This window comes from Lytechinus pictus, chromosome 12, assembly GCF_037042905.1.
Source record: "Lytechinus pictus isolate F3 Inbred chromosome 12, Lp3.0, whole genome shotgun sequence".
In the NCBI taxonomy this organism is placed as follows: domain Eukaryota; kingdom Metazoa; phylum Echinodermata; class Echinoidea; order Temnopleuroida; family Toxopneustidae; genus Lytechinus; species Lytechinus pictus.
In genome coordinates this window covers 25,654,457-25,672,819 of record NC_087256.1, presented here as the reverse complement: position 1 = coordinate 25,672,819, position 18,363 = coordinate 25,654,457, and the positions used below count along the sequence as shown (strand labels likewise).

At 36.4% G+C, this 18,363-nt stretch overlaps 2 protein-coding genes across 2 annotated transcripts; one reads left to right on the top strand and one right to left on the bottom strand.

The window, feature by feature from the left end:
- The first annotated feature begins 65 nt into the window (after nt 1-65).
- On the top strand, nt 66-7,386 carry LOC129272327 (H/ACA ribonucleoprotein complex subunit 2-like protein). The gene is made up of 4 exons (XM_054909477.2): nt 66-362; nt 2,695-2,764; nt 4,022-4,127; nt 4,794-7,386. The coding sequence occupies exons 1-4, from the start codon at nt 200-202 to the stop codon at nt 4,917-4,919; spliced, it is 465 nt and encodes a 154-aa protein (XP_054765452.2). The 5' UTR covers nt 66-199; the 3' UTR covers nt 4,920-7,386.
- Nucleotides 7,387-8,045: 659 nt separating this feature from the next.
- LOC129273074 (pseudouridylate synthase TRUB1-like) lies at nt 8,046-14,599 on the bottom strand. Its single transcript, XM_064107472.1, has 8 exons — nt 14,470-14,599; nt 12,966-13,276; nt 12,284-12,437; nt 11,257-11,338; nt 10,182-10,254; nt 9,511-9,650; nt 9,072-9,128; nt 8,046-8,393 (listed from the first exon to the last, which is right to left on the bottom strand). The coding sequence occupies exons 2-8, from the start codon at nt 13,145-13,147 to the stop codon at nt 8,239-8,241; spliced, it is 843 nt and encodes a 280-aa protein (XP_063963542.1). The 5' UTR covers nt 13,148-13,276; nt 14,470-14,599; the 3' UTR covers nt 8,046-8,238.
- Between the last annotated feature and the right edge of the window lie 3,764 nt (nt 14,600-18,363).

Here is an 18,363-nt window from a genome sequence, read left to right as displayed (position 1 = left end):
GCAAAAGAATAGTTAATGCAATTCTTGAACGACGTTGCAAATTAATATGCGACCTTACAACACAGTAAATGTCACCGGAATCTCTGAAAGCGCCACGCCGCCTCCATCGGCGGCATAGCTTGTACGTATTTTTACGAATCGTATTGCTGTTACGTTGCGGTACAAAACACGTGGACCAATCAACATCATAAGCCTAAAAATGAAGTCACCAGCAGCAGTAAAGAATGGGATTGATCGCGCTGATGATGAAGCTGAAACACAAGAACTCACATATGATGAACTTGTTGCTCGTGTCTCACCCATAGCAAATCCTTTGGCTTCAAGGAAACTCACGAAAAAATTGTACAAAGTCATCAAAAAAGGTGAAATTGGAAATACAGTCCCATTCATTCGAATTTACGTTTGTGTTCATATTTATAAAATTATTTTATGTTTGTAATGTAGCCCACTTACATTGACGAGTGGATACCATGACCATGTGCAACCAAAAAAACACGTGAAAAGGATGTCTTTTTCAAGATAGGGTACGTTACGTAACGTAAACTAAATGGTAATATAAGGGTGTCAAAAACACTAAAATAACAGAAAAAGGGTAGGCCTATCTATTTTTGCTACCTACTAACTACTTCCAGTAGAGGCGCACGGCCAATATTGGAGACTGTCTCCAATGTGGGAGATTATCTCCAATATCAGAGACTTTTGTAAAGAATTTGGGTATCCAATTTCAGAGACAGTCTCCAGTTTTGGAGTCCAATTTCCTTTGTTTACATTTGCTGCAAAAGGATTACCTTGGCGGCAAATTAAAATGTGATAAGCAGATTCCTCATGAAAAATTACCCCTTTTCACCGTCTACTTTAAAAATTCACCGTCTACTTTTATTTTGATAAGGAATTTTGTTGTCAATCACACACAACACAAACAGACAAACGGGCTTCTGACCTCAGTGAGACAAAATTTTGGGTGGAAAAAATCATACTTTTGTTGGTGTTGTTTCTTTTGTCCTTTTGCAAAGCAAGTCTCCAATGTGGGAGATTGTCTCCCCTATTGGAGAGAGTCTCCCATATTGGCCGTGCGCCTCTACTGACTTCACTTTACGTATTTAGGGTCAAATTTGCGATGGTATAAAAATAAAGACTAAATTGTTTTATAAAATTAAAGGATGTACTTTTTGCCCAAAGAGTCAACACTACGTCACTTTACGTGTTTAGAGTACGATTTGCGCGAGGTGTGGGAGGTGAGGCTGTACTAATAAACCCAACGATTGTAGAAGGTAAAACCGACGTCAATGACATAATTAAAAATAAAATATTGCTGTACTTGTTTAGGGGTTACTTATTTACTTGGATGTTGAGACATAAAGCAATATGCTTATGTGCCCCTCGTTGAGTTTCTTATCTTTGGTACAGAAGGTCTGTACTTCAGAGGTTCAATTCAGAGAATACTTGCCAAGAGTATCGTTTTGTTTCCAATACTTAATGTTAAGGGTAGGGTTTCATCACACGCAATTACTTGTTATTGTTAAGGGGTGCATTTTCAGAATATGGAAAATCCGTGTTTACTTAGTTTAGGGTGCTTTTTCGAGACCCCATGGTCGCGCATGGTATCCACTCGTCAATGGAAGTGGCCCTCCTGGGGTTTGTAGATGGCGGTATGAGAGTTGGAATGAGATGAATGCGGTATGCCACTTGGAATGAGAAGAATAAAATTATCACTCTAAACCACATTGTCATTGAGTTAAAAATTTAATCGCCATACTTTTTACATCGAAACAAATACATTCAAAAGTATTGCAGAGACCAGGGGTGGTATTCTGAAAATTGTCTTAACCTTTCTTGTAATTCAGCAAGATAAAACAGCTTGCTAAAATTCTCTTAAATCGGTATTCTGAAAATTGTCTTATCTCTGACTCTGTAAGGACGTCCCCTATTTTATCTCTGACACGCCAAATATTTTATCAACCAATAATTAAACTTTTTATCAGTAGAGGCGCTGGTCAGAAAATTGGGATTTTCCCAGTTAATACTGTTTATACAGATCTGTTTCGGTCAACCAATAGAAGCGTCCTTCTTAAAAAATTGTTAAGTGCATTGTTGACACGCCGCGTAATTTCCTTTGCGCCACCGATGCTTATGCTTGTACACTACTGCGCTAAAATACATGTGGCTTTTCCCAGAGTCATATTTTCTTTGAAAAGGACCATCATCTCGAATGCCAATTTTCAATTGCTGAAGAGTCTAACAATCCGTAGTTATAACTTCTTTGGAATGTCTCCTTTTGTAAAACATGATGTTCTTGTGGGATGCAGCAAGAAATTATTATTGTTGACTGAGAAGTATCGCATTCAACATTAAGTTACAATAGCCCCGTACCTCTTGTAAATTTTCTTGTATTTTTGCAAGGAAGTCATCAGAACGCAAAGATAAGAGAATTTTCAGAATACCTTTTACATACGGTATATCTCAAAATGTTATCTTGCGCACAAAGATATTTAGGCGCCTCATTACGCATCATTATAGCTCTGACATACGCGCTCAGTGAAAGTTACAAGAAAAGATACAAGAATTTTCAGAATACGGATTTTATTATACTGTAACTCCAGAGATACAAGAATATTTCTCTTAAACAATTTTCGGAATACGGCCCCAGATTTTTCTTTGGTTTCATTTTAATATATTTATGGTTTTTCTTCCCAGCTAGTAAAGTCAAGATGGTCAGACGTGGGGTAAAAGAAGTTCAGAAGTTTCTACGCAAGGGAGAGAAAGGGTATGTATTTTTTTTATTGAATTGTCCTTGATTCAATTTACTGGTGAACAGAATGGCAAATATTAAAGTGCCAATCCTCATTTCTTGAGATTGGACCCATTTTCTTTTTGCGACAGTGGACATGGGATGGGGTTGTCTGCTTAAAAACATTGTTTGGTAATTCTTTAGGGAATGCATTTCGTCCCAAATGTGGTTGGTGTTTATCCGTCTTCCACAAGTAATTACTCGCAACTTGTCTCACAGGGGCCAGGCTGCAGTTTTACAAGCTTGCTTTTAAGATTACTTGCTTTCAGTTAGGTCCCATCATATTTCTTTGACTTAAATGAAGCTTTTCCCTTATAACTGGACTGATTGTATTATGTTATATGTATTCTGTTATTTGTAAACTTCTGTTTTCTATAATTTATGCATTATTGATGCTGCTTTTTTATGTGAATCAAATGTCAATTAGAATTATGATGGAATGAAGTATTAATAGATAACTTTTACCTCAACATGTATTAAAGTACTTTAAAAAGGAAACATATTGTACAGGTACTTCTATCAAAGTCAAGTATATTGGGACTGCATTGATCAGTTGAACTTTATAAATTTAGAATAAATAGACTTGGCCAAATCATTTTGAATTGAATTGAAAGTGGGATTAAAATTGACTTGAAAACAATCCCACCAATGTGGTGTAGAATATGCTAGTACTTAAAGGTTTTGAGCCTTTAATTCAAGGCAATTGTCCAACATATTTGATGATGTAAAGTTTCATGTTAACCTATTTTGGTTGGTGATATGGAAATATATTGAGAAGTCCATTTGAATCAATTACTATTTAGGATATATTTTCAAACTCAAGACCGGTGTGTTGGCTCAGTTGGCAGAGTGTCCGTCTCACAACCGGGAGGTCGGGGGTTCAAACCCTGGCCACGTCAGACCAAAATATATTAAAAGATGGGAGTTGCTGCTACCCTGATTGGCGTTCAACGAATAAAGGGATAGCGCCTCGTCGATCTCGCGTTGCACAGCGGCTGCCTGGCCCACGATCAATTGGGCAAAGCGAATTTTCGGAGTATTTCATGTCTATTTTGAACAAAATATGGATTTTCATATCCTCTTTCGTGTTGAAAATGAATAAATAATACACTACCCCCACCCCTTTCACCCTCTCTCCTAATGCTGTCTTCTGCTCTCTCTTTCTTGCCACCTTCTCTATCTCTCTCCCTCTCCATTTTCCCTGTACTCTACTTCCCTCCCTTTTTCTCTCAGTTTCGTGGTATTTGCTGGAGATGTAACACCCATTGAAGTTATGTGTCATTTGCCCGGTGTCTGCGAAGACCTGGATATGCCCTATGCCTATGTACCTTCAAAATCTGTAAGTATAGATCTGTTACTGTTTATATTACGAGAAAACAAGTTTAGAATATTGAATGAGCATAATAGTGAGTTCAAATTCTTTATGGACTCTAGAAGAAGTTTTGACATTGTTCTACCTTGTTGTGATATCCGTGTCACGATGAGTCCACATTTTGAGTGGACCCTAGAACATGGTTTACTTTACAGGGCAAAATTACACATAGTGTGGGATAGTTCATCAATGAGAATACTCCATTCTGTATGAAAGAAAACTTGCACATATGATTTTGATTAAGAAACTTCTTACACACACACACACACTTGCAATCAAATTCATGTGTAGAAATAAAAGGAATTTGCAATTGTGAATATCAGTTCTAACTTTACAATTGATTACATACAAGAGCTGACTCCATAATTTATCATGAAAAAAGCAGACCAGCTATTGATGAAAAATAATCAAGAATGCCGCTTTTCAGACTTAATCAACTTATTTTCAACCATAGAAAACACATTATTGTGTGTGTATGATCATTCGTGAGGATATTCAGACTTTTTTTTATGAATTCAAAGTGGCATCTCTGGAAAAATTTGATGTGCATTGGAAAAATTGATCACAAGTTTCTTTTCATGTCCAACTTTCACTTGTTGATTCTCACGGTCGATAAATTGTTTCATTCTTTAGGACTTGGGAGCTTCAAGCGGGGCAAAGAGGGCGACATGCTGCATCCTAGTGAAGAAGCATGCAGACTATGAAGACAGCTACAAGGAATGCCATAATCTAGTGAAGGCTCTACCCCCTCCAATCTGAGAAGAGAAGACATTCTGGTCATAATATAGGACTCGACAGATAGAACTATCAAGAAATCATGGACTCATTCCAAGCTGATCTCATTGAGATAAAATTTGTGGAATCATGATAGGATAACATTGAAGCAAAGTCTGATCATTTGAGAGAATTCATAAAAGTAGCAAAATGGAAAGGACTTATTTATATTTTCATGGTCATTAAGCTGGACTCCATCATTCATGTTCCATTCACGCCCCCGTCACATAAAAGTTACTACTTTGATAACTTTACCATCCGATGGTAACTACCATGGTAATAACGCTGATCAAGAGCCAATCAAAATCAAGGATTCAATGCAAGTTACAATTGGTTGGCAAAGTTACAATAATGGTAACTTTTCTGCAACGGTGCCCAGGTGTTAAAATGACTTAACAACTTACTCTGCCTAAATCATTTGCAACCACAGAAATCTGTTCGACATGGGAGAAATTTGACTTCGAAGAGGTATTATACACATGTATTGAATAATCTGGGTCCCGTCACACAAAGCTTAGCAATTAATCGTACGCTTGATTTTCACGATTGATTGTACATTATAGTCAATGGAATCAATCGTAGATAAATGTTGTACGATCATTGCTTATCGTGTGTTACGGGCCCCAGGTCTAAAAGTTACTTCAAATTGAGCAAATATTCATCTTATGGAAGGTCGACTTAGGGAGTTACCTGTCCTCGTATTTTGCAGAACAGCTGATGCTTTCATATGCCACAGTCACACAAACGAAACCGATCCCTAAATGACCAATGATATGTCATGGGAAATGATGTATATAAGCTTAGGTCGGTCCGGATTAGTTTCGCTGGTGTCACTGGGGCTTCAGAGTAAATTTTTTTGTTGTAAGTCTGTGGTGCCTTCAACATGTTGACTACTGAAACCAGTTCGTCTGTGTAGATTGTCTATGGGCATAAAAGAATTTAGTAGTCAACAGGTTCACAATTCTGAACCACATTAAAAAGCGTCTTTACGCAGGAAATCCAAGATCCTACTCAGCGTCGTCTTTATTACTTCTTCCATTCTCCATAGACAAAACAATGGGACAAGGAAAGCCATAGTGAAATTATTGTACTGTATATGATCACTTAACCATTTTCTGGTCTTGAATTTTACTTTATAGGGTGTATTATGTATATGGAAACACCTTTTGTATGACATTTACTTCTTATCAATATTTTTGTTCTAATAAAAGATGTAACATATGTACATGTAAATAAAAGCCTGACTGGTCTCTGTTTTTTTATTTTTATCTATTGTAAAGAAATTACAGCAGAATCAGTAGTATTACTTGTATTTATATTTTTTATTTGAATTATGTCAGTAGAGGGGTATATAAACTGTTCTTCATAATTCCGAAAATTCAAATCTATCCATCAATAATAATTGTAATACACATGGATGAGAATCCCTTCGGCATTTAGCGTTGATTATTTTCCATCAAGCAGGTTTTAACCATTTTGTTGATTAATAAAGAGCTCTGTTGGGTGTGAAGTATTATTTTCAGGTGAGATGTACAATATACTTGGATTTGGTTGAGGCATTATGATTTTTAGAACCTGTAAGTGTCTGTGTCGCTGCTTATTTTGATATGCAATATCAAAATGGCAAGAAAAGGTGAGCTAGTCCAGGGGCCTGATTCATAAAGGACTAGCAACTGTTGTAACTTTGCCATTATGACAACGACCATGGTAACATGGCTCAGCAGCCAATCAAAATCAAGGTTACCATGGTAGTTGCCATAGTGGCAAAGATACAACAGTTGAACTCTTTATGAAACGGGGTCCCTGGTCATCAACCTGCCATATTTTATGGTATGTATTTATAAAGCCATGCATAAATTACATATAGCGCAATGGAGTGCCCTCTATGACTGAAAACAAGTGAAGGTTCAAGAAAAGCAAATTTCCATGTTAAAATGAAATACAGTGACAAATATTTTGGGTACCAGTAAACTCCCTTTGTAAAGGAATGGCAAGCTTTATTCAGCACCATTGCATGTATTGAAGCACACAAATGTGCCAAAAATAGCTGTATTAAAGGACAAGTCCACACCAACAAAAAGTTGATTTGAATAAAAAGAGAAAAATCGAACAAGAATAACACTGACAATTTTATCAAAATCGGATGTAAAATAAGAAAGTTATGACATTTTTATTTTTCTCTTAATTTCACAAAACAGTTATATTCACATCCTGGTCGGTATGCAAATGAGGGAACCGATGACATCACTATCTCTTTTGTATTTTATTATTTGAAATATTCCAATTTCTCCCTGTTATACTGTGGAAAAAAGTTTAATTCCTCCCTGAACATGTCGAATTACCATTGTTTTAACATTTTATGGTTTAGTCAAGTTGGTCCTTATTGTCAGATCTGTAAAAATTGAAATATTATATAATTCAAACAATAAAAAGAAGATAAGTGAGTGAGGGACATCATTTGCATGTCACTGAGTTGTGCATATAATTGTTTTGTGAAAAATAAGCGAAACTTTAAATTGTCGTAACTTTCTTATTTTACATCTGATTTTTTTCAAATTTTCTGCGTTATGCTTGTTTGATTTTTATCTTTTGATTACAATACCCTAAATTCTGTGACATAATTCAATGGAATAATAAGAATGAAGTATAAAAGAAAGGGAAAGAGATGGATTTCAAGTGAGAAAGAGTAACAAAGGGAGGTAGAATCTGGGAAAGAGAGTGATCGGCAGTTACGAAGGAGGGGACCTGGATAACATACACAAAATAGAGAAAGTGAGGAATAGATTAAGAGACGAGGAATTTGCGAGTAAATGAGGGATAAAAAAGGAGAAATAATCAGTGAAGGAAACTGTTATAATTCTATTTTTCAATAGTAGTAGCAAAATAAATGAAAAATACAGAACAATGAAGTCAATGAAATAAATCAAAATTGAAAAAAAAAGTTTAAAATTACAAAATCCTTTTAAAAATTATTTTCAAAGTACAGGTGTATCTACATTGTTTCGGAAATGCAAATAAGTGAGTCGATGCCCACAGGAGGAAGTCCCTTTTCCTTCATATACATAACATTACAAATGTTTTGGTTTTTTTCTAAAAAGTTGAGCTTGACAAGAACACTTCAGCTTGGCATATAAAACGTCCGACATGTCCTATCATGAAACGCTCTCCTGGACCATTCAAAGATTGCACGAAAGGTGTAAATTTATTACCAGAAGACGTCTCTCGTTCAGTCTGCTCTCATAAGTGGTTGGCAAACTGCAAGTGTTACAGTCCTGTTTAGAGTCCATACATTGTTTGGGCTTGGTCACCTAACACCCGGATCCATGGTATGAAATTCATCAAGGGCTTTTACTATATCCTCCAATGTCCATTTCTCTTCTGGCAATGCATGCTGGTCTAGCTGAAAGCAACCTTGGTTCGTCCGACACAACCCCGTCATGAATGCACAGGTTCCGAGACCTGAAGAAAAAGAAAATGTTGGATTCTCGATTTATGGTTAACATTCCACCTCGCCTTGTACTACCGTTATTCTACTACTTTAAAAAAAAAAAAGGCCCATGTCTTGGAGGCAATTGATACAACAGGGGCAACATGGACAAAAACATAAGAAATAACCATTTCATTGTGCTTTTTCATTGTCCAGAATCCCCCCCCCCCTCTCCCCTCCTTTCAGAGTAATTCAGTGGCCCCTGCAAAACTATGTGCAGTTTCTATGTATAGTTTCTTTCCTTATTATTATTCTTTCATAAAAGTAGAGAATTAGGACTCTATGGTTCAATGAAACTTAAAATTCAACTTCATCCTTTTTGGGGGCGTTTTCTTCTTTCAAATATAACACAGTATGACATAAATAAACAGATAACTGGATTGAAAAGAGGATGATGCAAAAAAATGTATACAAGATAATATACAATGGTGCTCAAAAATTACTGACCCTACCAGAAAATGACGAGATTTTAAGTGTTCAAGCTCTGCCATGTTTTTTATATTTAATTGTGAAGTCAGGTGATAGAATACTACATTCAATAAGGTCGGTTACTCTGGGGTCAGCATGAAGGAGTGTATTATGTGGTGGGGGTTCACTCACTTTTTAGCATAACGTTATAATGATAAAAGTTAATACACTAGTATACTTACTCTTTCCAATATCATGGATTAGTTTTCTCACATAGAATCCTCCCCCGCAATGGACTTCTAATCAAGAATAAAAGGTAAAAAAAATGTTATTACTAATTTGATGGAATGTATGTAAAGCTCTTACAGTAAAATACAATAATGGAACACAGTCAAAATCCTAATTTCAAATACAAATTCATTTTATTCTAAATAATCATCAATTGTACATTTATATATAGAAGTATCATTACAAAACTGAAAATTTTCACAAAATTCACCAAAAGTGTGCACAAAATCCTTTCATTTTCATTCTAGAAAATGCAAAAGTGCCCCCATGACAAGCTTGGTCGCTAATTTGCTCCCTTGTTTTCTACAGTCTCCTCCCCCCTTCTGTAAAAATTCTGCGTAAAGCCAAGACTCGGTCTCGGCGGGTTAAGGGAAGTGTGTGTGGTAAATCTACCTATTTCAAAATCCGGTGGATGAAATCGTAGGCACTGTAAATCGTACACTTTGACTGGTCTGGCTGCTTTGGGTAGTACATCCTCTCCTCTTGCTGCTCGATCAGACATGCGCTTCCCATCCACCTTCAAAGCTGAATAACTGCAAATGTATAGGCGATTACACTGTTTTAACTTCTTTTGATCCCCAGAGTTATTTTAAATACCACCAGATAAAGATCCAATCTACTTAAATAGTAGCTGGATCCTGATCTCGAATGCTAGGCCTATACTTTATTTGCAGTCTTTTATTACAACTAATAAAATCAAATAATTTTCTACTAAGGCTACTCTTTATAACACGCACAATATTTGCTAAGAATAAAATGTTTATATCATGCTTCCACGCATGTTTAATAATTTTATAAATATCAATAATACCATTATTTTCTGATGAACTAGATGATACAATCTGGGCTTTGAGTGAAAGGGTATAAGTCTTAAGACTACCCTCACGCCCATTCTAAAAGAAAATTCATTAATGATAGAGGGTGCTAAACATCCTCAAAATAAAATTTAAAGTGTCACAACGAATCCATGAATTTGAATACACTTTGTAAAAACGTTAGATGATACTGCCTAGACATCCACATCACTGAACATTTACTTAAGCTTGAGACAGACTTGTACTTACACGGGCGGAACTTGAAGAATGTCACCAAGGAAGGTTTCCAGACTCTTCTCAAACCCAGACTTGGTCACATGATCTGCAAAACAGCAAGCATACAGTAATCAATATAATACAAATATGATATAAATATAATACACGTCATCAAGGGCGTTAGTAAGAATTATACACGCATGTCTTAGAACTATTTGGAATAGTTTGACATTTGGACTGTTTCAAACGGGGCATTTCTTCTAATGCTTGACAAATTGACGTGTATTATTTGTTTTATAAGATAGTGATGTGGTTCCTTGTTATTTGGTAAACCATGCGCCCAGTCTCAAAATCATGATAGATTGACTGGTCAATAGAATTGGTCATAAGCACCAGCATATTTTTCCTGTTAGCTAAAATAAATGACTCTAGAGATATCAGCCAAGCACTTGATTTTGGATCCCGGCCATATTATCAATATCATTTTATAATATATTTCTAAATTATGATCTTAGTACACATGTGCCTTGTTAAGCAGCTCTCTAAAAATTCATAAAACAGTATTGTATTTCCAACTTTGGCTGAAATTCAGTCTATTTTATAAAAATGAACAAATAGAAACTACATTTATAGATTGATTGATCCACATCATTTATATTGTGCCATGTATCTGTTAAAAACATTCATAGGCCGGTGCAGGCTCATCCAATTAAAGTCATTACTACGCATCTGTTGAAATACATGTAACTGAGTTTGCAGCATAATTTGAGGAGTTCAATGCTGTCAATTTCACAGGGCGAATAAGGGAGGGGTTCCAAAAGCGTGGAGCAATGGATGAAAGGGCATGGTCTCCATATCCCTTTAGGTGTATGATGGGTGCATGAGCAGAGACACCCGTGCCAGATGAGCACAAGCCAGGACTTAGACATCGTTGTTCTATGAGGGAGGTCATATATTCTGGAGCTAATGGACAGTCGTGAAAGTCAAGAAAAGGAATTTTGAATTAGATGGGTGGACAGGAGGAAGTGCATTAGCCATGCTTAATGCCCCCTCTGGATTTCATCTTACGGGGCATAAAGAGAGATAATTAAAAAAAAAATAAACTTACCAAATTTTGCTGTCTTGACTTCTTTCCCAGAGGCATCCATCGTATCTGTTGCTTTGCCTAGTCTTCCTTGGGCTACATACACCTTAGGTAAACCAGATTGAAATACAAATTTATTTGTCTCAATTAGAATTATTGTTATATTGTAAATGGTTGCATGGAATGGAGAGACGAGGCGTTTCGGTACTGAGCTGCATACTTGATATCTTGTATTTTATCAATCAAATTGTTCACAGTGGCCCGTATTCTGAAGTCAGGTTAAAATTAAACTCTGGTTTGAAGTTGTAGTTTAACGATAGAGAGCCAATTGTGGCACAAATCCCTAACAGTACACATCCTATTTATCAACTCATTTGACACCCAAATTTTTCATAATTGTCTATTGAAGTATTCTGAGGTATTTTCTTCATTATGAAAGCAACAGGAAAAAAGTAGTAAACATAAAGAGATATACAATATTATAAACATAATTTTTGAATTTTTGGCTCCCCATAATTTTAGAACAGAGTTAGACCATGGTCTAGGTTAAACCTGACTTCAGAATACAGGCCACTGAATATTGTAGATTAATTAACAGTGACAGTGAACTTTTCAATTCAAATCAGTTGGCTCATTTAAGCTTTAACCTTTTAAGCAGGCAGCATGGGATGCCTCCTCAATATATATATATGTGCACTATATTCATTACCATAAATACATAATTAATGTATAAAATGTGCAATAAACCATGGTTTCAAACTGCAGATTCAAAACCATCTTTGTGAATTCTGTACTTTTAAACAGAGGGCCGTGGGTTCGAACCACAGCCATGACATAATTTCCATCAGAATGAAATTGATCCACAATGTGCTGCACTCGACCCAGGTTAGGCGAATGGGCACTGGCAGGAAGTAATTCCTCAAAAAGCTGTTAGCATTGGAATCGGTTGTCGAGTTTAGCCTGGGTAATATAGGAGCACCTTGAGCACCTAACAAGGTGGATATGTGAGCTATAAAAATATCCTATATTAAAATTATTATCTAATGTTTACCTTTCCTCCTTGAAGAAATGATGAGAGTAACTTGGTACCTCTCCCACATCCTATCACGAGCACACCGGTGGCGTTCATATCCAGAGTTCCTCCATGACCCATTTTAGGGAGTTTGATCCATTTCTGATCATCAGCTCGTTGGGTATATGAACCACTGTAATTGAATAAAAATGGGACACAATTTAATGTTAGACAACCTCATCAATAAAAAAATTATGATTACACAAATTGATTATTCAATATTTTAGTTCTCATTTTCAATAAATTTGTTTCCATCATTAGCTCGGAGTTTTGCCTCGGGATCAGAATACTTTCTGATTATATTATAAGTTAACATATTCAGAGCAATATTTGAGCTGTGCATATGGGAAGGGGCAATCAACTATACCTACCCCTTTACATATCTACAATCACAGTTCTCCCAAAACACCCCTAAACACTTTCTTTTTTTCATTTGTAAAATAATTTTCTATTAAAGTAGGCCTATATCTACAAACCCTATTCAAAGAATCCTTGAATGCACAAAATCAACAAAAAAAAAAAAAATTGACACCCTCAACATCCCATACATTGCATTTAAACCAGAAAAGCTATATCCTTGTACATAATTTTTCTAGTCATTCATGATATTGCCAAGTGCCCTCATCCCCCCCCCCCCATAATGATAAAAGATCTTGGCCACCCTTGAGCATTCTGAGCCTGTCCATCTCCTCCCAGACCCTCTGTCTTTTCTGCATTCTTGAGGTCTCTGAGCAACGCAGCCTTCACTCTGCCTACGACCTTCGCCGATGTGATACCCATTGGCTTCCTCACAGCAAATAGGCCATTTAACTTTGAGAGCTGCATCAGGATGTTTTGTTCCATGGATATCCTTGCTTCGGCTTGCCGCTTCCGATCAGATGCATCAAGCACGCAATAGATTCACTGACCACTTATTCATGTATTCACACCACTTAAATAGCTCGTCCACTGACACGGAGTGTCAAAGATAGCCTGTAAAAAAAAAAAGATAAAGTTATATGAAAACTGATTAGACTTTGTAAACTTTAAATTATTATTGTTAAAAGGACAATTCCACCCCAACAAAAGATGATTTGAATAGAAAGAGAAAAATTAAACAAGAATAACACTGAAAATTTCATCAAAATCGGATCTGAAATAAACAAAATTATGAAATTTTAAAGTTTTGCTAAATTGCACAAAACAGTTATGCACATCCTGGTCAGTATGCAAATGAGGGGACTGATGACATCACCCACTCACTATTTTTCTTTTGTATTTTATTATATGAAATATTTGAATGTTCTCCTCATTGCCATGTGAGCAAAAATTCATTCCTCCCTTAACAATGTGGAATTTGATTGTTTAACATTTTTTTTTTTCAAACAAGCTAGATATGGTAAATAATTGTCAAATCCATAAAAAATGAAATATTGTATAATTCAAAAAAAAAAAAAAAAAGAAATAGTGAGTGACATCATCAACTCTCTCATTTGCATATCTTTATCACACTAGTTGATTTGAGCATAGAACTGTTTTGGGAAAAATTGGTAGCGACACTTTAAAATGTCATAAATTTTTATCCATCCGATTTTGATGAAGTTTTCAGCATTATTCTCGTTTGATGTTTCTCTATTTATTCAAATCAACTTTTTTCTGGGATGGACTTGACCTTCAGTATTATCATCAATATCATTACTATACATTCATTATAGATCTAATCAATAACATTCAAAACTATCATACTGTAAATTGGGTTGTTCCGCTGAAACAGCTCAGCAAAAATGTCAGAAATTGTAATGTAAAATAAATCCCATGCAGACACCTCACCGTCATCATTTAAAATTAGAAATTTCTAAACAATATTTCAAAATGTTTTTGTGTGTTTCATTTAAACATTACCCATCAGATCTATAATTAGAATAGTGATAGTATTGATACAGAATAACAGATCTAGCACAAAACCGCCCCACACAGTCACAAGGCCCGCGCTCAGTCAGATCATGTCACGCCGCGCCGTCGCGGTCGGGTCAAGTGTCAGTGGAAGTGCAGCTGCACTTGTGCAGTGGATGTGCTCGAGATGAGTTCTCGATCACCTCCTTTCATAGAGGAAAATAAATATAAACCCTTCCCTCAACTCAAGTCATCAAGGCGCAACGTATTTGCTCTATTTAGGCAACCCTTACACAGATTACGAAGTCTCTTGCGATTCCGTGGATATTCCTGAAGAAGACATTCCGCTTTAAATTGCCTACCACTACCGGTAGGCGGTACCAGTAGTCCAGTACCAGGCTGAGCTGCATGTATTCGATATCCGCGAGGTGAGATCGAGAGTGAGCTTAGGGGATTCCCCTGTTCCTTTGACATGCCGCGCCAGGTCATGTGATCATCAGCTTCGGGGGGGGGGGTCATAAACATTACGCGTCAGCCAAGTTGTAGAATCTGACAATTTTCCTTGATTTTGATTGGCTGAGAAACACGCGTTGCTATGATAATAACTGTCGGATAAAACAGTTTTTATCATCATGGGGAGGGAAAAAATTACAATTGGGGGCCTATTATTTATGCCATTATTCTACTATTTTCTAGTGATAATCTATTTTTCTTCCTTCTTTGACAACCACCAGTGGCGGATCCAGGGAGGCACAGCTGGTAAGTGCCCCTCCCCCCCCCCCCTTTGAGAGCCGTAATCAAAATTTGTAATGTAAAAATACCGTTTTTACCCAAGTGTGCCCCCCCCCCCTTTGAAATAGAAAACCCTTTTTTTTGCTTGTCAAAAATGACCTACAAATTTAGGTGAAAACCTTATTTTCGTATTTCATGTGTATATATATAGCTAAAATTAAGCTACATGTATGTAACGGAATTCCCTGATATTCTTTTATTTTTTTCAAATAATCCCATTAATTCACAGTAAGAGTGACAGTAGTTTAGTAAAAGATGTGGTACGTGCTACGTACAAATCTATCATTGTGCTAAAGTTGAGGATGATTGACTATAACATTTATGTTATTTAAACACTTTAAACTGCATGGAAATATATAGACATTAATTGAGATCGATATTTTTGTAATCTCATATTGAGACATTTTTTAAGTAAAGTGTACTTCTTCATAGCATATTGTTGCATTGGTGTGTAGGGTTTCTTGTATATGTAAAGTAATCTGTTGTGTACAGCATGATAAAAAAAAGAGGGAATTTGATTTTAGAAGAAAAAATGAAAAGGAATGTATTGATATATTTACAAAAGGAAGAACAGTGGAGCAGCCTATTCTCAACTCAATTTCTGCCGATAATGTCCCAACGCCATAATTATGTAACAATAAAAAGGGTCAATAAATTATTTTTGTGTGTATACTTTTTTTTTACTTTCAGAACACTATCACCATAGCCGTGAGGGCGGGGCTGAGGATCGTACTTTTATATCCTGCACGTCAATACTGTTTTCGACTGCTTTTCGACAACTTATATCTAAGAGGCAATTAGGCCTATACCCTGCTGTCCTTCCCGAGGGGCGCCAAGGATCGAGCCCCTCGATTGGATCACTGGCTTCACTGGGGCAACGAGATTTAAGTTTCCGTTGTTAATTAAATAAATATAGAAAAATCCAACAAGCATAAGTGCATAACACTGAAAACTTCATTAAAATCGGATGTAAAATAAGAAAGTTATGACATTTTTAAATTTTGCTTCATTAAAAAAAAAACAGTCATATGCACATCCTGGGTCCCGTATACAAAGGTTATAGCGATTGATCGTACGCTTGAATTTTACGATCGATGGTACAATGTAGTCAATGGAATCAATCGTAGAAAATGTTCTACGATCATTGCTAAGTTTTGTGTTACGGGCCCCAGGTCGGTATGCAAATGAGGAGACTGATGACGTCACCCACTAACTATTTCTTTTGTATTTTACTATATAAAATGTGAAATATTCTAATTTCCTCCTCATTGTCAAGTGAAAAAACGATTAATTCAACCCTGAACCTGTGGAATTATTCAGTCAATTGGTCCTTATTGCCAAATCTGCACAAAATGAAATATTAATTCAAACAATAAAAGCTAAAGAAATATTGAGTGAGGGACATCATCGTCTGTCTCATTTGCATGTCACTGAGTTGTGCATATCACTATTTCAGGGGCGGATCCAGCATTTGCCAATGCGGGGAGGGGGCAGAAATAAAATTCACCCACATTTTCCCCGATCGGCTGCACAAAGTTGATTTTTGTTTGTTTCTGTGAAGAGGTAGTCCTAACAGTAATTTCTTAGCTATATTCTTATAAAGCAACATAGAGATATTATTATCTCATGAGCCCTATTTAGATAGTGCGAAGCGTGAGCTAAAATTCTTGGAAATTTCATATATTTTGTCCTGAAAATTGAATATTCTGGGGAATGTTTGTGATCCTGAACAAGATGCGTATGTAAATATATGATTACTGCGAGCGCAAAGCGCGAGCAGAATTTTTTAATACACCCATACGTTTTGGCCTGGTCGAAAGGGAGCTGTTAAGGACTGTTTGCAGTTAGCCATGAAGACGATACATATTGCAACAATCAAATAATGCGAGCACGAAGCGCGAGCTGAAATTTTTTGACATTCGACCTAAGGAATATTCTTAGCACTTTTGGTAATCGTGAACAGGATAGGTATATAACTAAGCGTAAAATGCAAGCGCGAAGCGCGATCGGAAAATTGAGACTTAGACCTAAAAAACGGGACACTCTATTCACGTTTTGTAAATCATGAAAAGGATGGGTTATTGAATATCGATTTTCCACATTAATATTGGAATGTGACTGTGTATTTTGATTTGAGAGAATATACAATAAAAACATTCTTAAAACAAACAAAAAATGCGAGCGCGAAGCGCGAGCAGAAAATTTTGGAGATTCTGATCTGAAACTGGATTATTTTAAACATGATTGTTTTAAATAACCTGCTTATCTCAATAAACATGGGTTCGAGTGTTTTAGATTTAGACCTAGAATCTGGGTATTTTTAGAAAGTTTACCTCCGATAGTAAGACCTTAACTTTTAATATGAGTCATAGTGGTTAGTCGCGTGAATTTGAGTGTCCGAAAGTCCACACACACATATAGGGAACAGTTGTTTTCATGAACATACTATTGCAAAATCCGGGTATATCTTTATAATTATAATTATCAATAATCTCACACCGGATTGATAGGATTATGAAAATTTTATTCACTTTCATTTATTTGATGTAAATATTATTACAATTAATTCATTGTTTTGTCTTGCTGTTCATTTGAAATTGTCCATATTTACAACTCTTGCTATGGCAAACAATCCAAAACCACCCATATTTTCGAGACATGCACTATAGCAACTTTGTTTTTCCACCGAAATATCCCTAAGGGCAGTGGCGTACCTAGGATTTTCCACAGGGGGGGGGGGCAAAACCGTCCGCCAAAAAATTTGACAAGCAAAAAAAAAAAAGTCTTCAAGCTCGTCAGGGGGGGGGGCAACAAAGGTCTTCAAGCTCGTCGGGGGGGGGGGGGCAAAAAAGGTCTTTCAAGCTCGTCAGGGGGGCAGGGATACGTCCTTTGCATGGGTTGTGGCTCGGCAGGGGGGCAGACTGCCCCCCCCCCCCCGTAGGTACGCTCGTGCCTAAGGGTACAAAGGTCGAGATTGATTGTCATCTCAATTAAATAGATTACCTACATTTAAATGTATAATACTTTGTGACTGGTAATATGGTGTATCTCATTTTTGTCGAGAACTTTGAGATCGAGCAGGCAGAACATGGCATAAATTATTTGTTGTACAACGTATGATAGTTTCAATTTGAAACAATAATGCGAGCGCGAAGCGCGCGCTAAAAAATATTTGATATTCCGATATTCCTTCCTAAAAAAGGGACAATTCAATTATGAATTCATGAAAATGTTGTTATCTTATTTATTGATCTAATAAGCCTAATGAGAGCTTGAAATTTGTTGACATTAAGGCCTCAAAACAGGACATTTTAAGCACTTTTGTAATTATGAATAGGATGCATGGTTTAATACATTTTTAACAATTAATGCGAGCGCAAATCGTGAGCCGAAAT

Coding starts and splice junctions, on each gene's coding strand:
- LOC129273074 (XM_064107472.1), bottom strand. CDS start 13,147: ATGGAACAAAACATCCTGATGCAGCTCTCAAAGTTAAATGGCCTATTT. Junction 11,339..12,283: donor CATTTCTTCAAGGAGGAAAG/GTAAACATTAGA, acceptor GGTTTACCTAAG/GTGTATGTAGCCCAAGGAAG. Junction 8,394..9,071: donor AATCCATGATATTGGAAAGA/GTAAGTATACTA, acceptor CTTTTTCTTCAG/GTCTCGGAACCTGTGCATTC.
- LOC129272327 (XM_054909477.2), top strand. CDS start 200: ATGAAGTCACCAGCAGCAGTAAAGAATGGGATTGATCGCGCTGATGAT. Junction 2,765..4,021: donor CTACGCAAGGGAGAGAAAGG/GTATGTATTTTT, acceptor TTTTTCTCTCAG/TTTCGTGGTATTTGCTGGAG. Junction 4,128..4,793: donor CCTATGTACCTTCAAAATCT/GTAAGTATAGAT, acceptor TTCATTCTTTAG/GACTTGGGAGCTTCAAGCGG.